General features: G+C 40.7%; 2 protein-coding genes across 5 annotated transcripts in view; both read left to right on the forward strand.

Moving 5' to 3' along the window:
- The window catches only part of csnk1g1 (casein kinase 1, gamma 1), a 30,327-nt gene extending 17,120 nt beyond the window's left edge, over nt 1-13,207 (forward strand). The window contains exons 7-15 of one of the 4 annotated variants that reach the window (XM_068571558.1): nt 1,273-1,507; nt 1,637-1,722; nt 2,129-2,213; nt 2,387-2,535; nt 2,639-2,746; nt 4,026-4,136; nt 6,027-6,133; nt 8,093-8,116; nt 8,897-13,207. In XM_068571558.1, coding sequence (XP_068427659.1) covers nt 1,273-1,507; nt 1,637-1,722; nt 2,129-2,213; nt 2,387-2,535; nt 2,639-2,746; nt 4,026-4,136; nt 6,027-6,133; nt 8,093-8,116; nt 8,897-8,951 — 960 coding nt within the window. In that variant the 3' untranslated portion in view covers nt 8,952-13,207. The remainder of the gene's footprint in view (nt 1-1,272; nt 1,508-1,636; nt 1,723-2,128; nt 2,214-2,386; nt 2,536-2,638; nt 2,747-4,025; nt 4,137-6,026; nt 6,134-8,092; nt 8,117-8,896) is intronic. The other 3 variants (XM_068571566.1, XM_068571573.1, XM_068571583.1) reach the window with 3 other exon arrangements.
- An 810-nt stretch (nt 13,208-14,017) lies between these two features.
- LOC137783471 (small ribosomal subunit protein eS17-like) lies at nt 14,018-18,483 on the forward strand. Its single transcript, XM_068573424.1, has 5 exons — nt 14,018-14,105; nt 15,003-15,154; nt 17,199-17,304; nt 17,765-17,830; nt 18,356-18,483. The coding sequence occupies exons 1-5, from the start codon at nt 14,103-14,105 to the stop codon at nt 18,431-18,433; spliced, it is 405 nt and encodes a 134-aa protein (XP_068429525.1). The 5' UTR covers nt 14,018-14,102; the 3' UTR covers nt 18,434-18,483.
- Nucleotides 18,484-19,080: the final 597 nt, after the last annotated feature.

Below are 19,080 nucleotides of genomic sequence, written 5' to 3' on the forward strand. Positions count from 1 at the left end.
CGTAAAGAAAACCGACAAAACAGCACAACATAAGCACGATGTTGCAGAACAGAGAGTTGCCAAAGCCTGCACCTTTTTGGCCAATCTCTGTATTTATGACGTCGATCTTCTCCTTTTTTATTTTTTGGCTCAAGTGAGTGTTCCACAATAAATGTTGTGAGCTTGTCCTCCTACACAAGCTTCTTTTTTTGGGAGTTTTTTAGGATCCCTCAAGATTTAACCCAAGTAACTGATCTTATAACTCTCACCATTACTTGTGTTCCAAAAGGAGATTCACAAGAACAGCTCAAACGCAATGGGAATGCTACAAGCTACAAACACATTGTTGTTCTCATCCTAATCGCTGGTGCGTTCAGGGTCTGAACACCCAGCAGGATGGTTTTGCTTCTCAGTTAGTGGCTTGAAAACAGAATATTTTCTTGTGTGATAGTACCGGATCACAGTATTCTCTATTTTGCTGAAGCAAATAGAGAATTAATCATTCATCTGCTTAAATTATTATTTTGCTATTCACTAAGTAATGTTACTATATTATGAATTGTTTTCTTACGTAAGGGGTACAAATGATTATGTTGCAGCTCGACCTAACCCTCAACTTCTGGGAATTTATAGAATCAAGGGTTCAACGCCATTTACATGAAATGATAATAAAACTAATCATTAGTTGCAGCTCTACAATAATATTTTGACACATGTGATAAAAAATCTTTAATTGTCTGGTCATGTGTTTTTGGTTGTATGATTGTGATATCTTTAAAGGACCACTCTGACATTTTAATTATTGCACAGCCACAAGGTCGGGGGACTTGCAAGAGACGGATTTAAAAAAGAACGACCCCATCGCGTTTGTTGTAGAGGTCAAGATATCCAGAACACCGGATCCCACATTTCACGCAATACAGCCTAGTTGCGTCTTTCAACTCCCAGACAAGTATAAAACCACGTCTTTCAAGCGTAACGTTTGGAATACAAAGTCTCTGATATACATTTGTGGTCTCCCCGCTGACTCGGGCGATATCACTTGAGTCATTTTCTCAAACTTGAGAAATCAGAGCCACAGAGGACAATATTAGGTGGTAAATCGGTAGAGTGCCCCTTTAATGTCTTGAAATGCTGACATTCTATATCACGATGCTCTTGAAAAGACTGGCATATTGCAGCAGTCAACTTTCATTAAAATGTCAGTTTTGACTACATCTTGACTCCACTTTGCTGACTTTAAGGCCCATATTGTTGTTTTTTTGCTGACTCTGCTGTATTCTTTCTCTACAGATTTCTCGAATGGAGTATGTGCACTCTAAAAACCTCATCTATAGGGACGTGAAACCTGAAAACTTTCTCATCGGACGGCAAGGGAACAAAAAGGAACACATCATCCACATCATTGACTTTGGTCTGGCCAAAGAGTACATCGACCCCGAGACCAAAAAACACATTCCATACAGGGAGCACAAGAGCTTGACGGGCACGGCCCGATATATGTCCATTAATACACATTTAGGCAAAGGTAAGTTTGCTTTCAGAGCTTTGTCTTTGTTTCTGTTGTGTTGTGTTCTGACATGTTTATTATGCAATGTGGATTGGTGCTCTATTCTTGAAGTTTCTCAGTGAAATGTTATCTAATCTATTAATACAGAGCAAAGCCGGCGAGATGACCTGGAGGCCTTAGGCCACATGTTCATGTATTTCCTTCGTGGGAGTCTACCATGGCAAGGTCTAAAGGTATGCCAAGTACATGAAAGTGTTACATCAGTTCTGTCTATGAAAACATGCATCAATAAACAAATAACTGAGAGCTGACATGATACAATGAAACAGAATCATATTAGTATTTTACATTTTATTATGAACACTTTGAGGGTGTATTGAAATTCTGTTTTGTCTAAATTCAATATTAGTACATGTGATAGAATTGGATTATCAAGACTTTAGTCATCAGTGTTTCTTTTATTTAACCAAAGTGATGGTTTTAATAACACATTCATTGTTCATTGCATAGTCCATTAGGCTTTATAGTTTAACCAGTCTGCATTAAGAAACAAGAACATGTCAAGAACTAGTTTTGATATATTTCTGATCAGTCGTCAGAATCGGGTCATATGTCTTTCCGTTTTCGATTCTCCTGCAGGCCGACACGTTGAAAGAACGATACCAGAAGATCGGAGACACGAAACGAAACACTCCCATCGAGGTCCTTTGTGAGAACTTCCCAGGTACGCTGATGATGTCTGTGACGTCCTTATGGATCACGCTGTGGAGATGAGCTGTTATTGCCATATAATAATAATCATTATTATTAATTGTGAGAATCTATTCTGTAATTAGAATTATAGTTTCCATATTCAAGGTTCAACAATTTCTACATTTTTGTTTTTGTTTAATTCAGAGGAGATGGCCACTTACCTGCGATATGTGAGACGGTTGGACTTCTTTGAAAAGCCAGACTATGAATATCTGCGGACTCTGTTCACTGAACTGTTTGAGCGTAAAGGATACACCTTCGACTACACTTACGACTGGGTTGGCCGGCAGATAGTAAGTAACGCTTTGAAACTACTTGCAGATACATTTTTACTCTGTCAACCATTATTTTTTGGCCTGACCGTCCATAATTTAAATTGTTATTCATTCCCCTCAGCCCACACCAGTGGGGTCTGTCCATATAGACTCTGCAGCGTCTGCTGTGACGAGAGAGAGCCATCCTCACAGAGACCGGCCCTCACAGCACCCACCAATCAGAAATCAGGTACGCCAGGTTTTGTTCTTAGTTGTGTGTGCGTGTGTCGGCCTTTTGTTTCCGATGAAAGCCAGGAAGGCGGTGCGGTGCATTACAACCTGAAATGTATGTTTGAGGTACACGCCCTGTTCCCCTGCTCACAGAAAATCTCAGGGTGACCTCTGACCCCAAACTTTGAATGAAAGAAACTGTAACGCAGGATCTTGAACAATACCAGATTCTACAGTTATCAGGATGAATGTGCTTGCAGAGTTTCAAAGCTTCTATGAAAGCTATTCTGATGAGGTGTGTTGTATTTGTTTTTTAAAGAGAGACAATTACAATAAGAATAATTTCTCACATATTTGTCAAAACGGCAATAACCCTGTTTTGGTTGACTGAGAATTTCAGATCCAGAATTTAAAAAGAGTTGCTTTGATTGACAGCATCCCACAAAGATTAAGATAACTGAGATAATGCTTTGTAATCATTCACATACTGCACTAGATTGACATTAGGGCCAGGTGATGATAATATGATGATTTTATAGTCTTTTCAGTTGAATATCATCATGATAAAATCACATATCATTATCTAAATTGACCTGTCAAGTATTTTCATTCATACTAAACTGGCTTTACCATGTGGTTATTTCAAATACACTGTCAATGTATTGATCTACCGGAAAACATGCTGCATATCATTATCGGGTCGCCCAGTCCTAACTTAAATGAAATAAGAAAGTGAAGGATTTGATTTCTCCACCAGGTGGATGGAAGGGGTGAGACCATTACAAACTGTGCTCAGGTTGTCAGTGTGTTTTTGATTCATGATATTTCCGGCCGGTGTTCTCGGGGGACTGCAGTTCCCCACATGTTTTGGTTTGTCTTGCTCCATTTATGGTACGGGGAGAAAAGAACATTCATAGGTTCAATCAGGAATTTCAACTGTTAATAGCTGGTACGAAGACGACCCTTTTTCATACATCATTTCTGTTTAATTTGTTATGTAAATGTGATGAGGTGGAGGCCAAAGTTTGACCTCCATTTGGCTTCAGGCTCATTATTTTCTATATCAGTTCTTTGGCTGAAGCCTTGCTTTGAGTTTGAGTCACTCTTTTTATTTTGTTGCATTTTTTTTTTCTCCATTCCTCATGCTGCTTTGCATGGTACCTGACCACGCACACCCAAATATCCATCACTCCTAACGCGATTATCCCATCACCACCCGCCACCCTCTCCCATCGCACCCACCTATCCCACTTCCCCTCCCATCGCCGACGTCCCCCCCGCCCCCGACTCCTGAGCAGACAGCGGTCTCAGATCGACGAGGAGCATGGGAGGTGCAGCCCACACGCCAAGCAAACTCCTCCTATCTGACCTCCCACCTGGCAGCGGACAGGCACGGGGGCTCAGTGCAGGTATACACCCCTCACCTGATCAACCACAACCCCACCCAATCCCTATGGAGTCAGATCTGTCTCACAGGCGCCAGCCCGGAATAATACATGATATTTCCATTTAACAATACTTATCATTTTAAGGTTTTAAACTGGATTTTAATGGCAAGTTTTGCATTTAATTATGGTGACTCTGCCTTTTTAAATTTAAGTTTAGCTTCAATTTGGTTGCTTTTATGAATTTTTTTAACTTTCAGACATACATTTCATGGTCATACAGAATAAAACTGCACTGTTGACCATTTAAACATTTTGTTTCTTAATCTTCTAAAAACAAGATGCTATTACAGCCAGCTCACAATTAAAAAAAGTAGTTAAAATAGTACTTAATGAATTATATAGGGTGTTCTGATCCATTTAAATAGTAGTTACCCAAACATTTCACCAGGACACATCACTCATTTTGTATGTGAGACAGATCTACAACCATATACCTCCCCCACCTCTTTACCCCTGGCTGGGAAATGTTATTTTTCTGCACCACCATATGCATGTCATCTGGTGCCACCCACCCCAGATGGGGAAAAATGGGATGTAGCTTTAGAAACAGCAGCCCCGGTTGTGGCATTTTTGTTCTCGGGTACTGCAATTCCTCATGGCGCTTGGACATTTCTCACAAGTCCAAGAAGCCTCTTGCATGGCAGAGTTACGTGGCTGAGCCGGCTAAGTGCATGCTCTTTAGTCGTAAAGGGTCATTAAGCTTAAAGGAACATCCTTGTATAATTTGTCTTCTTGCCATTACAAAGATTGTCCCTGTCTGTAACGAGCTCAGTTTGCATAGGTTTGTACAGTGTCGGATTTATTAAAGCTCTGGCTGTATGTTGCATTTAGCAGAATTGTCGTTCATGGTGAAACCGTGTGGAAGCTTTATTTCATCCAGGTAAAAACTATTTAATGTTCACTTTCTGCGTGGACCTTGTCTCCTGGTTGTTTTCCATTGGCAGAACGATCTGTCTCTGCTGCTCTGATTGGACGTCCTAGAGCTTATATAATGTTTCTGTATGCATTCATGGATATTAATGCAAACATATGCTATTTATCTTTTTAAAGCAACACACTCACTGTTCTCCTCTCCCATAATTTTCTAACAAATTCTTGAATTACTTTTTATTTATTTAACATCAAAAACAATTGAGCTCAAATCTCTCTTTTAGTGTCGATCTGACCAAGAAAGCAGCGAGTTACAAGTCCCGTACACATAATACAAAACAAAATGACACAATTTAAATGTGTGGGGTCACCCAGAAGAAAAATAACTTGCACCAACACTGTTGAGAACATCTTGTGGGGAAATTGATGATAAAGAAGATGATCACAATCTCAAGGAGGTTTTTCCACACCGTTGCACCATGAATGGAGTTGAATGGTGGCGGACGTTAACAAAGCTGTACACTGTATAAACCTATGCACGCAGTACCATATCTTTACAATGATTGTTATGCCATTTCTTCTTCAGGTGAAGGGGACAACCATCCGTAGCTTTTCTTTGCATACCGTAATTTGTCTGTCGGTGGCAGTTTGTGTTCTGAATGTTCGTCTGTGTATTTTAGATTTTAAAGTTGGATAGCTCGATAGTCCTAAAGTCTCCTGCAGATGTTAAATGTTTAAAACGTACTGTAAATGAGAGTATTTAACACTACACATGAATATGTTTTTTTGTGTTATTTGTGTGTTCTTCTTTGCTGCCGTGTTTCCACAGAGGAGGCAATGAAAGTAAAGTGAATTGGTAAAGCAGCAACCAGAGAAAAAATTTTAAAAAATAAACTCCCACCACAGCAGGAGCGGTTACTCACATTGATTCTGGCCAAACGTCTGAACTGTTTTTTGAAGTAACACCCGTCTGTGCCACAGGTGGTCAGCTCGACCAACGGGGAGCTGAATGCAGACGATCCGCTGACTGTTCATTCCAGCGCTCCCATTACAGCTCAGGCAGAGGTGGAAGTGGTCGACGAGGCCAAGTACGTGTCATACACCCACCACACCTCTCCTCCATCAGTCCATCTGTCGCTTCCTCTCCTTCCCGCTCTCTCTTTCTCTCCACACTTTTTGCTCTGCTGTCGGATCGTGACAGCGCAGCTGTCATCCCGCCCCTCATCTTCTGTCTGACTGTGTGGGGTTTCTGATCTTGCTGCCTGTCTGTTCCCCTTCATTCGATTTCTTTTTTTTTTTTTTAAAGGAAGCAGATGTGTAGACTCATCTTCTTGTACCTGGAGTCTTACTGCGCAGTCCGACCCCCTAATGCTTGCTACTCTGTCGGCCGCTGAGGACGTCGCTTTACTTTCTAGTCAGCCGGATCAACTTAAAGAAATACGCCACCGTCGATCAAGCAGATCGTCGAGTCTTTTAACCGTATCGACGATGATCAATGCGAAGCAGATTCTGCCGGTGTGTCGTGGGAGCAGCCGGTTGAGATCACACCAGATTGTCCATGTGGTCACTTAGTCACATGTACAAAGATTGTGTCATCGTATCAGTCACTACTTTCCCTCCCTGAGAGACAAACATTGCGGGGCGGGGAGAAGGTGTGGAGGATGGGGGAGGGGGGGCAAGCACGATCACATTGGCTTCATTGAGTTTCTCTAAGAGCTGGTAGTCCTCAGTAGCTGGAGTGATGCCCTGCTGCACGGCTGGACGTGTGTTAAAACTGCTGTGATAATGATGTTAAAACTGGTCTATCGACAATTTTAAAACTGCAATTTTTCTTGCATCCTGTAAAGTTTCCACATTTTTTCTTTTCTGGGGTTTATTGAGGAAGTACTGTTTTATTTCATCATACATCCTAATACACGTATAGTATACATATTTCAATGGATTTGGCTTCAGTTCAGTCATTATTCATTTGACTGTAAATTATATTGCAGCGATTGTATTTCCCATCAGAGTCCATCAAAGCCCCCCCAAAAAAAACCTGATTCCATTCTGTCTGCCGAGTCTCCTCATGAATCTCCCAGAGGTTCATTCATTATAATCTGCTCTCGTTTCTATTTCTGCCCGTGTGATAGGCCGCCTCCTGTCGGCCCCATTTAAACAATTGTTTGATATGATGATTGCTGCGTTTACCGCCAGTCTCTTTGATAGCTCGTCACACAAGTCGATGTTTGATAAAAGAACATGAAGTAGTGGATGCAAATCATGATGCAGTTTAATTAATGTTTTGCCTTTTTTTTTAAAAGGAAATATCAGGTTCCCTTGGTGAATGAATGCCACATATACAGTTGGCTCTTTCATCTTTTAATTACAACTTTTGGAATTAGCTTCTGATCATGGAAGACAAATAATATTCATTCTGTTCTGGATCAGGTCTGAATTAATCTGGATTTTGGTTTACATCAGTGACTATAAACAAATGAAACTAGCAGTATAACAGTACAACGCTTATAATTATTGGTTTACCCTGAATTACAAAACCAAAACTTATTCTAAAACTAAATAACAGCTTTGGTTATATTGGCATATTCACGTATTTCCAAATACTTGGAGCATATATGGATTATTTTATATCTAAAAATGCTCTATCACAATATAGTAATGTTTTTTAGAAAGTCTATTTTTGCATAATAATGTGTGAATTAGATACTTTACCAATAAAAAGTATTAAGTATGAAATCAAATTTGACAGAAAATCTGATCGTTTGTTCAATATGTACTTTTTAATATTATACGATTCTTTAAATTAAATTCTTTAAGTCTAAGTGACAGTTTCAGGAGGAACTGGCTGCCGAGTAGATGTTCTGTAACCTTTACTGTGACGTTCTCTCATTTTTAACCTCTCAAACGTTCCGTCTCCGTGTCTCGTCGGCGTGTCGTGTGCATGTTTGTGTGGCATGTGCCCAGTCCCTTCATCTTGGTCTTTCTGTATTAATCTATCTTTCTTTTCTCTTTACGCTCTTTCCTCTTCTTTCCTTCTTCTTCTGTAGCTGCGTGAAAATGCTCAACCTGTGGTGAGTCCCTCTCTGCTCGTCCACATCAGACTCATGGGACAGGAAGTGGACCCTTACGGTGCCATAAACCCCTGAGAACAGTCTACTATGTGTACTATCAAGTCTGATCCACTGATGAGCGAAGAATAATATATTCGCAGTACTTCCGTGTGACCAAACATACAGACTTAAAACTTGATGTCAAATCAAGGCAGGAGGAATAAATAAGTGCTTTGACACGAGCCCCTGTAATATTTAAAAGCACGATTTTAACAGCAGATTAAAGGTCTTTCAACTCCTGTTGCATGGTGCGCCATTATTAGTTATTAATGAATTCATCTCAGAGTACTCCGTCACTGTCCTATGTCTCGTTCCACAGCTTCTTGTTTCTTCTTGTCTCGTGCTCTGTGTGCTCTCCTCCAATTATTTATTTTTTTGCATAGAAGAAATATCGTCTTCAGTCTCACTGCAGCGCTTTGTATTAAAAGAAAGGCCCCTCTGTCATTAATTTTCTGTGGGAGGTGAATAAGCATGTAAACACTTGGTGGATGGCACATCATCCATCTCGTCTTTGATGCTCATGTTTTACTAATCAAGCCCGTTGCCGGCTGCAGTTCCCACGAATGCAATCCCCCAAAAAACACGCATCTGTCCCGATATGAAAGACTCTTATTCGTCTATTTAACAAAACCAATTCAAGCAGTCGACTTGTGGTTTGCTCTTTTTTTTCTTTTAGTGTTTTTGCTTCATCTCAAGCCTCCCTCATCTACTTATCGGTTAAACTTGTGTCTTCTTCCGCAGGTGCTGCTGCTTCTTCAAGCGAAAACGGAAGAAGAACACGCCGAGGCACAAATGATCGTCCACCACCGGCCTGCGGCGCGTCCGGCTCAGTTGATTGTGATTTCAGAAATCAAGAAGGTCCCATTCAGAATATATGCGGGAGACGACTAAAGATCTTGATTGAATTGCTCTCTGGAGGGACCCGTTTGTTGAGATGTACAAGACGCTTGTGTCTTATGATGGGAGTCTTTTTTTTTTCCCGCACGGCTAACTTTCTTTGTTGGACTTTTGCGGAGGATAATCTTTTTGTTTTTCCTCCCCAAGACGCACAGCATTTGTATTCTTTTTTTTTTTTTTTTTTGGCATATTTTATTTTTTTTGCTCCGGTTTTTATTCTGTGGGATTGCAAAAGGAAGAGATGGATCTTCCTGTTGAATCTCGCCACTTCCGCTTTGATGCGTACTGTAATTTCTTTGTTTGACACTCAAAATCATGTTTTGGTTTTCCCCCTCCTCTTGTCAAGTCCCGCTTCAAAGCTGTCCCCTCCCCCCCCCGTTAAGTTTGCTAACTCATTTAGACACAAAGCCCTTTTGGTGATTCCTGCCTGAATGTAAACCTGAACACACGAGGAGTCCAGAGTGTAACTGCCCATCGTCCGGCACAGAGAGCATCAGTCTGCCATTTGGCCCCTGCACTTTTTTCCTCCAAAGAGGTCAACCCTGGCACTGGGACCCAAGAGGGCGGAAGACCAGAGGACGCCCTCCTGCACCGCGTTCTCTGAAGGATGATTTCTGCACACGCCGCTTGGTTGAAGCGCTCCCCCTTAACCACGCCGCTGTCGACAAACACACTACAGTCTCGTTTGACTCACATGCAGTTTTGCTCCCGTCGGCTCTGTGACAATGAGCGCCGACCGGACACTTGTACATGGGGCTGGGAAAAAAACCACACACAAAAAAATGCTATTTATGCTATTTATGTCTTGGTTGCCACCAGTTTTCTTACTACTTCTAAAACATACACACTGAATGTATGGACAGTAATGTAAATTATTTTGGAGCATTTATATAATCTGTCATGCGCATGGGAAGGAAATTGCAGTTTAGGAGTTAAGACCAATGTTTAAAAAAAAAAAAAGAAAGGGGGGGAGGGGGTAAAAAAACCGTGAGACCAAAACTAAGTGGATTCAAAAGGTGGGAGGGTCTTAAAAGTTCTTGATCTTAATAATGTGACGGTTATTAATGGACTCTTCACCAGTCGACACTGGGGGATGTTGCTTTGGAGATGGATTCGCAGCCTCTCGACGCTACTGTCCGATGCCTTAACCCCCGACCGACCGACCAGTCGACCGCCACACCACATCACATCACCAGTTGGATAAACGAGTTGGCAGCATGATGGTTGTTAGGTGTTGTTATTTTGAGGGGTTGGGGGGGCGGGGGGGGTCATCTGTACGATAAGACCCCAAAGTTGCAGACTGTTCCCCCCGGCTTCCATCGGAGCAGTTCAGGACTTCGCTCCCAAAAGAGAGTGACCCCAACTGGAAGGTTTGGTGTTAAAACAAATGAATACATGTGATGGTGTTCGGGCGTCGCAGCCCCTGCGCGTCCAGTCGGAAGACCCCTGATGCTGCAAGGCAATGTTTGCCGTTTGGACGCCTCTGCTGAAACCCCCCGCCCCTCCGGTTCCTCGCCTCCACGCCGAGAGAGGAACGTCACGACGCGAGCGAAGGCGGATGAGTGAACATGTCCATACCATTTTTATTTTTGATTTCGTGTCATGGAGGACTGCCTTGAAACAATATCCTCGATATGTCACCTTGCCTATCCTCCTTACAGAGAATTACCGTACATAGGTGTTTTATTTTTTTATGTTATATCTTGCTAATGTGAATTTCTTTGAATGCAATTATAATTATTTTTCTTCCATTCCAAATAGCCATGGTTTTATGGGGAAAGAGTGGGTAACAAAAAAAAAGCTTGAGACCATGACTGCACTACATTTGTTGACCCCGGCTTTCCCTGACGAGACCCTGCCTTCTTAATACTGTACTTTAATCGTGCTTATTACTTTAATTGTAGCTGCCTCGTGTGCTCGGATTCCCTATAGGGTGCAGGGAATACACTTTAAATTGACTTTAATCCCCACCTACTCTTCTTCTCTCTCTTTTTTTGTGCCATTACACCCTCCTTTTTCTCAACACACACACACAGACACACACACACACACTCACATGTATGTCCTAGGTGAATCAACTCTCAGCGCAATGTTAGAGTTGGTGTTTTGTGGACCATCTCCATCATCTTTCGAATTACAATGTTGTAGATGTTGCAAACTATCTCAATGACTCCTCTGTATGTAAACCTGCTTGTTGCGTGTATTTACACTGTATAGCTTTCGGTTCATTCTCACCCCCGACACACGTCAGTTGCTCCGGGGGTTTAAGTTATTGTCTTATTGAAAGTACTTGAATATGAAAAATCTACGGGACCTTTTTTCAGTTTGTTTTTGTTTTCTTGGTCATTATCCTCGTAGTTGGCGGGAGAACGGGCTATTTGAATGACAGGTGTTCATTGTCTTTGAGACGTTTTAGTGCCTCTTTGAGTGTGTCGGACAGGTGTCGGACTCGCCTGTTGTGGAGTCTCGGTGCTTTCTGGTGTTGATGACCGAGTGAGGCGCAGTTAGATGTCGGTGACGACGAGGTTGGAATCATTTATTTGTTTTTTGTCTCTGTGAAACAGTCGCCGTAATGTGTTTTTTGGTCTGTTGTCGGTGAGCTTTTTCGGAGACGCCAAACCATCTGCTGGCTGTGGTTTCTCCCCACAAAGCATCAGCGACACCAGGACTGTTTTCACTCCAGCTTCTGGAGAAGAGTTGAAAGTATTTCATGAGTAGTGAGATGGACATCCAGACTATTTAGCCTACGGCGTTCCCCCACCCCAACAAGTTCCCCGAGTGCCATTCCCGAGACAACGACGACGATGACTACTACTACTAGCCCCCATGCCTTTTTACCTGTGCCAGGAAAATATGAAGTTGAATGTGTTTTTTTTTTTGACCATCGCATTCCACCGTGTGTCCTTTGACATGTCCACTGTCATTTTGTTTGGGGTAAACCGCAAAGCAGCGTGGCCCAATTCAGTAACCAGGAAAGTGTTTATTGGGAACGAGTGTTTCACGAGTCATTTCCGTTGGGTTTCTTTCCATTATTGTTGAAACCAACGGCAATTTATCGACCGAGTCTTATTATTTCAGAGTCTGATTTTTGTGGCCCGGTTGTCTTCGCAAAAAAAACATCTGCTTCTTCCTCTCTCTTTTTTTAAACTGCGGGTCGTCCGGCTGAAATGGTAGATATAGATATAGTACTCTGACGTATTTACTTTGTACTTTCCGGGGGCCCTCACACAGAACGATATATAGGAGTACTCTGTGTGGTTTGTATCTGCATGGCTTCTCTGGAGACGACAGCGAGCCGCCTCCCTCTCACCCGTATGCTCGCGTACTGTTGGGTCAGTGAGACGTTTGCGGCTTCCAGTCCTCGTGTAAAGAAAAAAAATAAATGTCTTCTCACAGCACATTCCATTTTCATTTCCCATTGTGTCTGACCTCTTCGGTCACACGTGCGTTCACGGTTGTGTCGCCGTGTAAATCAAAGCAAAGGACGGTTAAAGTGTGAATGGACGGCTTCGGTCTTTATGGGTTCTCTGGCACTTTTTCCTTGTTGCTGTACTGTAGAGTTGTCTTGGATTTACTGTATTGTTTTCTTTGAGGGAGAGGTTTAGGGTGACATTTACTGCAATATTGTGATGATTATTTGTAAATTGTACAGAGATCACAATTATACTCTTTGTTCTTTCTGTTGGGATTCCGTATAAAATATGTATTCTTTGATATTATTTTTTTTCCCAAATCAAATTGTACAGCTCCACGAGTTTATCCTCCCCTCAGCATTGTTTTTTTTGTTCTTTTTGTTTTTTTTTCAGAGCTATGATTAAGAGAAATCTTAAAACTGTAAATATATATTATTGTGTTGAAATATGAATGTCACTTCAAAAAATGTATCTGAATGAGTTAGTCAAGGGCTTCAAGAATGAAGGACCCAAATTTCTTTTTATGGTTTCATATTTTTAATTTACAGAAAGGTAAAGGTCCTTTTTTTATTTTAGTCTGAAATGCCTGGGCTTTTTTTTTCTTTTCTTTTCCTCCTTGGATTCATATAATACAATGTGTCACACATGAACCTTATAAAATCACTTTTTATTCCCTCCACACCTAAAGGGAAATTCCAGTTTGCACCCTTTTTTATGTAAAATAAAAGATCTCTCCACCTTGTGGGAACGTCTTCTGTGAACTGATTTTGTGTGAATCGCTTCAGATGCTGTTTGCTCACTTTTTAAAGAAACTACAAATACAACAGATGACTCCAGACAGGTTATGCTGAATACAGAGTTTATTGATCCTGGCTAGATTTATATCTTTCTCTCTGGAACTTCTTATTAGATGTTTTATGTTTTCAGGGTAAAATAGATCAGATGGTGTGTGTATTTACTTTTGGGAGGGGGTTTCTTTGTCTTTTTTTTAATATGTGGAATTATTGACCTGATCTGAGTTTAAAAAAACAAAAAAAAAACTTTTCTTCACATCTTCTCGACAGTTAAAGTAAACGTGTAGAATAAATGCTTAAAATATCTTTCACTGCAAAGTAAACCATTTACGCCTAAGGTTTATTTTAGGAGCTGAAGCCCAGAATTGCTGATGTAAAATTAAATATGAGGATCTCTGTTAATCACCACAAATCACTGGGCCTTGTTTCCCAAAACCATCTTCAAGCTAGGATGAATTTAACAAGTTTCCATAAGATTAACGGCAGGTTGATTGTAAATACTTTACACACAGAAGTGTATTGGAACATTTTCAGAAGCTGATGATTACGAAGATGTATGTAGAACTTTACTTAAAAAATATAGCCATATTAACTTGTTATGTTGTAAGCTCCCAATGTAAATAGTAACAAAAATGCATTCAAAGAACTTGCTTATTTGAAAAATGTTAATAGAAATTGAACTAATATAAAAAGCCAGCAGTACAGATGCGGTCCTTGTGGGTGCACTTCTCACCTCCTGCCGCTAGTCGTCGCTGTAGGTCGCGCGCGTACATTACGGCGGTTCTAAACTATAAACCTTCGGTCTGAGCTTTCGGTGCCTCTCTTCCACTGGTCCGAGTCAACATGGTGGGTAACTCAGCGATCACTTCGCCTCTCAAGCCCTCTCAATCCTTCTCAATCTTCACTGTCCGCCTGTGCACTAAGCGGTCACATGTATCAGTTCGCACACAAACGGCTTAGAGGTTTATTAACGCTGGGATTGGGTGCTCTTAAATGCCGTTAAATGTTCGTAAACACGGTCTACATGTTTATGTGCTACATGCTAACTGGTAGCCAAATGTTCAGATACGTCACCGGAACGTAACCGGAACACAAATAAGTAACAGCTAGCTAGGTTTCTGCCGATTTGTTGTTTGTTAGTCTCAGCTCTTTATTTGTAGTCTTTAGTCAGATAAGTTTTACTTTCACCAGTTTAACCATCGCGAGAGGACTAATTGTGTTACATAGTTTAGAACTATTTCCGATTTTATAGGATTCCTGTCAATGCTAATAAGGCTATTAGCTTAGCCATGATTCAAATTGCATTGAGACGTAAATCCGGTGTTTTATTTTGAAAATGTTATCTAATTTGTGCAATGCTTTTTTAGTTAGTCTGCCGTCACACTTATATTATAACTGCAAAGTCCACCAAGTGGGACTTGATTGTATATGTTATATTTAATTAATATTCATTAATTCAATTGCATGTTCATTATTCTTTGACTTAAAACGGATTAAACTTGCATGCACTTGAGTTGCAGGACTACAATAAAATGTTCATGTAAGGAAATACATTTTTATTGGTCAGAACAATATAATGTGCTGCTTTGATTACAGACTTTTGATATTAGCTAGAGAAATGATGCCAAATTCTACTTCATAAGTCAACCAGGCAACATGTGGTTTTCTCCCACATTTCTTATAGGACGTGTTACAATATTTTTTTTTCATGAATATGAACGATTCATCTTGTTTCTCTTTCAGGGTCGAGTCAGGACTAAGACCGTCAAGAAGGCCTCCAGGGTCATCATCGAGAAATACTACATGCGCCTGGGCAGCGACTTCCACACCAACAAGAGGGTGTGCGAGGAGATCGCCATCATCCCCAGCAAGCCTCTGCGGAACAAAATTGCAGGGTGAGTGGAATTTGCAGTTATTTTTGTGTGTTGGTTGGTTGCAGCCTGGTTCACCTCAGTCCCAGGTCATCAGAGAACAATGGCATGATGGGATATCTGTTATTTTGTTAGCAAAGAGGATGCACAGAAATTGATACGGGCTTCGTTCCTTTTTATTTTCAGCCGTACCGTAGTTGCCCTTGCATGCAAGATGCTGTCAATTGGGACGTACATACAACATACATCTATAACGTGCGACTGTAACGTTGTCATCCGTCTGTTCTCTCTCAGCGGCTCAGTCAATGTGACGTATCTTCTGCTCCGCAGAAAGCCTGCTGACTCGCTGCAAAATGTTCTGGTATTTTTGGCATCCTATGTATTGATTGATAAAATTCTAGCATACTAAATAGTTGGAGAGTATGAGTAATGTAATGCACCTGTGGTGTTTCACTGCGGTTTTCTGGGATTCGGGCTTTTTTGGTATTGTGGAACACAATGTCATTTGGGTTTGCAGCTTATTGTTGTTTTGCACTTTTCCACTTTGTATGGCGACAGCTGAACAGATATTTCTCTCAGGTTAAATAATGTTTAGCTGGATGGGAACTAATAATATTTGTCTTTTTGGAAAGACCCTGTTTACTTCCCTCACAGTTGCGAGAACGATCAAAGAACATATCTTCCTGCTTCCACACTTTAATAAGAGGCACCTCTGCTATAAACCACCAGTTTGAGAGGGCCATCTAGTGTTCGGTCTTCATAGTGAACCAGTATGATATGTAACTGGGTTTAGATTAGAGCTGACTGTCCCCACAGCTCGAGTCATTAAAACCAGTGAAATGTAAGTATTGTGTCGTACTGTTCTGCTTGGTCTGTTAATGAACTCTGACTGGAAACCTGGTGGTTAAACGCCGTCTGGATGTTGCAGTCCTGCATGCAAGTGCGTTCACAGACGTTCCTTCTTGCGTGTCAGGTGTCGAAACATAATGCGGGCGATGTTCTCTTTGCAGGAGCCTTCAGGGTTGATGCTAAAATGTAGAGTCACAATCCACTGTGAATGTTTGCAGTCAGTGCAAGTGAGTGCTGAGATATTTCAGTGAGTCAGCAGGCAGTAAATTGCCTCAGAGGACTCGGCGGCTGCAGTTTCCTGCTGCTCATCTAAATTAAACATGTCACCTCACTTTAATAGGTAACCTCAAAATAGAGGCTTTTATTGAGAAACTATATTGAATTGGCGCTCGTGCTGCAGAGACCGGCCCTTTTTCTTTTGAGGTATTACAGTTTGTGTGTTGCAGTTATTTGATTAAAGTGTTCATAAAGCTTCCACACGTTTTTCTAGTCATGTGCACGATCAGCAGTTATTGAATGCAGAGGACTTAAATTGAATTATACTGTTTTATACTTTATATAATGCTGACTTATAATAATAATCAATCAACTGAGCTACAACAAGTATGATGCTTTATATTGATGTTGCAGAATAGATTGTGTTGATCAATGCGCTTACTCGATGAAAGTTGACCCATCATATTCGTTGGCTGGGTTTCTGTTGTACAGATTACTTAAACAATAAATATTGTGACTCACAATCCCGAACTATTTAGTTTAGGAAAACAATAACTTCCAGCTGCGTGCTGCTAAATGGTTCAGTCATGACTGAATTGTAAGAAATGTTAATCATAATGGCTAATAAAACTATGTAGGCAATGCATGAAGAATTATACAAAACTGAGAATAAATTGTAATCTGTAACCAGATTGGATACTTTAATTTGCATACTAAATGGAAATCATCTAAAATATAATTCAACTCATAATCAATGCATCAGATAAACCTTTATTGATCTCCAGAGGGACACATGAGTTAGTGCAGATGCATGAAACTAAACAAGTAAACAGAAAGTATCCAAGATGAATTAAATCTCAGTATGTACCATTTAAAAGTGATCAATGATCATGTTAATAGCAACTCTCTGAAAGGTGTTGTGTGTGAATAACGATGTGATCCTGGTGGTTTTCCACTGGTTGCTCATACAGGTATTAACCGTGTGCTGCTGTTGGTCCCTCAGGTATGTCACACACCTGATGAAGCGCATCCAGCGCGGTCCAGTCAGAGGAATCTCCATCAAGCTGCAGGAGGAGGAGCGAGAGAGGAGAGACAACTACGTCCCAGAGGTCTGTTGCTTTTAAACAAGTCTGGTCCAGATTTCAGTGTTCAACAATTATTTAGTTTGATAATGAACAAGCGTGTCTTTGCAAAGAAGGAACAGAGCCAGAGATACATGTTACGTTACTAAATGCATATCCGAGTCTGCAGTCGGAGAGTCTCGTTTATATGCTTAACATAGAACACACGAGCTCTCATGACGTCCTGAACCTTCCTCCCGTCATCCCGTAGATGTGTTTTAAGCCATAAGAACATGCAGAAACAGCAGATCACTGGACTCCTAAACTGAGCTTTGTGTGAGGGAAAGTTCACAGCGGAGTCCTGATTAGTTTAAAGTTCACCAGGGAGTCACAGGCCATAAAACACATTAAGAGATTAACAGGCGCAACTGACGGAGAGCGATAAACTTTTATTTGATCGCGTTAGAGAAGTTCAGACGGCTAAGTTGTTTGTTGTTGTCTCCTCCAGATCTCTGCTCTGGACCAGGAGCTCATCGAAGTGGATCCAGACACAAAGGAAATGCTCAAGATGCTGGTAAGTGAGGGAAACACGTGTTGCTGTTTTTGTTAGTGACGCAGGACGAAGTTGAAGCCACGTTAAGACGTGACAAGCTGACTTTTAGCCAAGTTGCTCGTTGAATACATCCTGTGAAGTTCCCTTCCAAACAAAAATAAAAAACAAACAATAAAATCACAACAGGATTTCAGGTTGAACTCATCACATCAAGTCAAGTTTAACATTATTAATGTTCTGAGTTTGACCAAACAAGACATTTCCTGTTAGAAAAGCTTATGAACGCAAAGGTGCTTTAAACAAATGTCAGAACATTTATAATAACTACATCATTTTCTGTTCACTATAAATAAATGATCAAAAGGAACGTTTACTCACAATTTGCTTAAACGACTTAATTATCTGGATTCCAGTTACATTAAAGTAACTTTTTGACATTTGCGAGGCCGCTGCGTGTTCTCATGAAATGTTTAAAACTCGTCGTTACATGAATTACATAATAATATAAAGTAATGATTTGTTTTGTTTTTGTTTTTCTTCCTGCAGGATTTCGGGGGTCTTTCCAACCTTCAAGTCACTCAGCCAACAATTGGAATGAACTTCAAAACACCACGAGGACTTTAAAGTCATGTGGAATGATCCTCTTAATAAAGACGAATAATTATTAATAAGAATTGTTCTTTTCTTCTTAGCCACTGGACTCCTTTTGACAAAATAAAAGTCCCTCATCCAACGATATCCAGATGTTAATGAGCATCACAAACAGAACACAACGCTCCAGTTCACTGTTAAAAAAATAATTTATTGCAGCATGGACTTTTTATTCGATATACTGATAGTTTTTCATCAATAATACATGTTTTGCATCCACTTCAATCCAACAATTTTAACAAGACAGTAACATCTGACAACATGACACCTCTGGGTTTATTTTCTCACATCTAAAGACGGTCTGACACACAGACACACAACCACGGTTTCTCTGCACCACAGGGATATTGACAAAAATGAGATATTTGTTCACACAAAAACTGTCCCACACTGAACGAACACGAGCGTTTGGTTGACTACAGAACAGAGTTTTAGAGAAAATACTGAACATACGATACTGAAGTTGCATTCAGTCGTGTTGAAGTGCTGCACAATGAATCTGCGAGAATGTATTTAGTTAATTGATCCATTAAAGTCTCCTCGGGGGTGAAACCCGAAGAATTATGGTCAAAATATTAAAAGGAAAACTCCTCCGTTCACATTAAGTGAAACAGGAAGTG

Source organism: Clinocottus analis, unplaced genomic scaffold (assembly GCF_023055335.1).
Source record: "Clinocottus analis isolate CAN_PGR_092001 unplaced genomic scaffold, fCliAna1.0.p SCAF_1, whole genome shotgun sequence".
NCBI lineage: Eukaryota > Metazoa > Chordata > Actinopteri > Perciformes > Cottidae > Clinocottus > Clinocottus analis.